Source organism: Quercus lobata, chromosome 7, assembly GCF_001633185.2.
Source record: "Quercus lobata isolate SW786 chromosome 7, ValleyOak3.0 Primary Assembly, whole genome shotgun sequence".
Lineage (NCBI taxonomy): Eukaryota > Viridiplantae > Streptophyta > Magnoliopsida > Fagales > Fagaceae > Quercus > Quercus lobata.
Window position 1 is genome coordinate 18,661,770 of NC_044910.1, and position 1,541 is coordinate 18,663,310.

General features: G+C 40.3%; 1 protein-coding gene across 1 annotated transcript; it reads left to right on the top strand.

Moving 5' to 3' along the window:
* The first annotated feature begins 277 nt into the window (after positions 1-277).
* On the top strand, positions 278-1,051 carry LOC115951703. The gene has a single exon (XM_031068859.1). It carries the CDS (start codon positions 278-280, stop codon positions 1,049-1,051), a length of 774 nt encoding a protein of 257 aa, XP_030924719.1.
* The last annotated feature ends 490 nt before the right edge of the window (positions 1,052-1,541 follow it).

Below are 1,541 nucleotides of genomic sequence, written 5' to 3' on the forward strand. Positions count from 1 at the left end.
GAAGTTAAACTTCACCCCTTTGATAATGCCTGCAGACAAGATTCTCATGCAGATAAAGGACGACCCTGCCTTGAAATGGCCTAAGCCACTAAGCTCATCCTCGAAGCGAAGAGACCCGAAGAAGTACTGCTAGGATTTGAAGGAGCAAATAGAGGAGTTGATCTAGCGGGGAAAACTCCAGAAGTTTATTAAGAAAGACTATCAAGTTCGTCAGCAAATAGAGGAGAAACCCACTAACGACCAAACAAAGGAAGATCACGACAACCTCAAACCCATCATGGGAGAGATAAGGACGATCACTGGGGGGCCAATTGTTGAAGGATCATACAAGTCCCTAAGAAGGGTAGTTCAGAGCCAGGCGAATAGCGTCCACGTCAATCACCCAATGGCAAAACATCGCCACATTGAGAATGATGACATTGTCTTCTCCGAGCAAGATGTGAAGGGGATCAAGCAACCCCATGATGATCCCCTAGTCATTATGCTAACCATTAAAGGGTGCAATACCCGAAGGGTGTTGGCAGATGTAATGTGCATGACGGCTTTCCAACAGATAAAGTTGGATCCAAAGCGCCTCAAGCCTTTTGGATCTCCGTTAGTCAGCTTCACCGCAAATCGCGTTTATCTGAAAGGCATAATTTCACTACAGATTACAGCAGGAACCTACCCTACTCAAGTGATGAGGATGATAGATTTCTTGATCGTCAACTGCCCTTCATCTTACAATGTGATTCTTGGGCAACCAACCCTTAATCGCCTAAAAGCAGTAACTTCCACATATTGCCTGAAAGTGAAATTCCCAACCCCCCACGGGACTGGAGAAATCGTTGGGGACCAACTTTTGGCTCGAGAATGTTACCAAGTAGTCCTGGCATCAAGGGAAAATCACCCTTGGATGGTAGAAGAAGAACCACCCAAACCTATGGAAGAGGCAGAAAATGTAGTGCTAATAGAAGGAGACCCGTCCAAAACCACCAAGGTAGGACTTCAACAGACTTTGAAGGATGAATTGGTGAAGTTCTTGAAAAATAACTTAGATGTCTTTGCATAGAACCATGAGGACATGCCAAGAATCGACAAACGAGTGATACAGCATACTCTCAACGTCGATCTAACAAAGAAGCCCATTCAATAGAAGAGACGAGTGTTTGCCCTAGAGCAGAACAAAGCAATCACAGAAGAGGTGAAAAAACTCTTAAATGATGGATTCTTTTTTTTTTTTTTTTTTTTTTTAGAAGCACTATGCCCATCTTGAGGGGTTGTAAATGGAGGTATTTGAGTAGGTTTGACAATTATTAACAAGTTGGGTAATTAACTACCCATTTTCCTACTTATTAAATCCCTTTAACTAAATAATCAATATCTATATAAAATATTACTCCATTTATCCCATTTTGTTTGGTTTGTTTAGAAAATTCAATTTTTTAAGTGAACATCATTTAATGCATTGTTTTTTTAAATAAATTTTTTTTTAAAATGTACAACTTTTCAAAGCTACCCTCCTTAACTTGAACTTTAACAAAAAAGGACTCTTAAAATAA

What these genes read in the sequence shown, in the direction of transcription:
- LOC115951703 (XM_031068859.1), top strand. Translation starts at nt 278, where the DNA reads ATGGGAGAGATAAGGACGATCACTGGGGGGCCAATTGTTGAAGGATCA.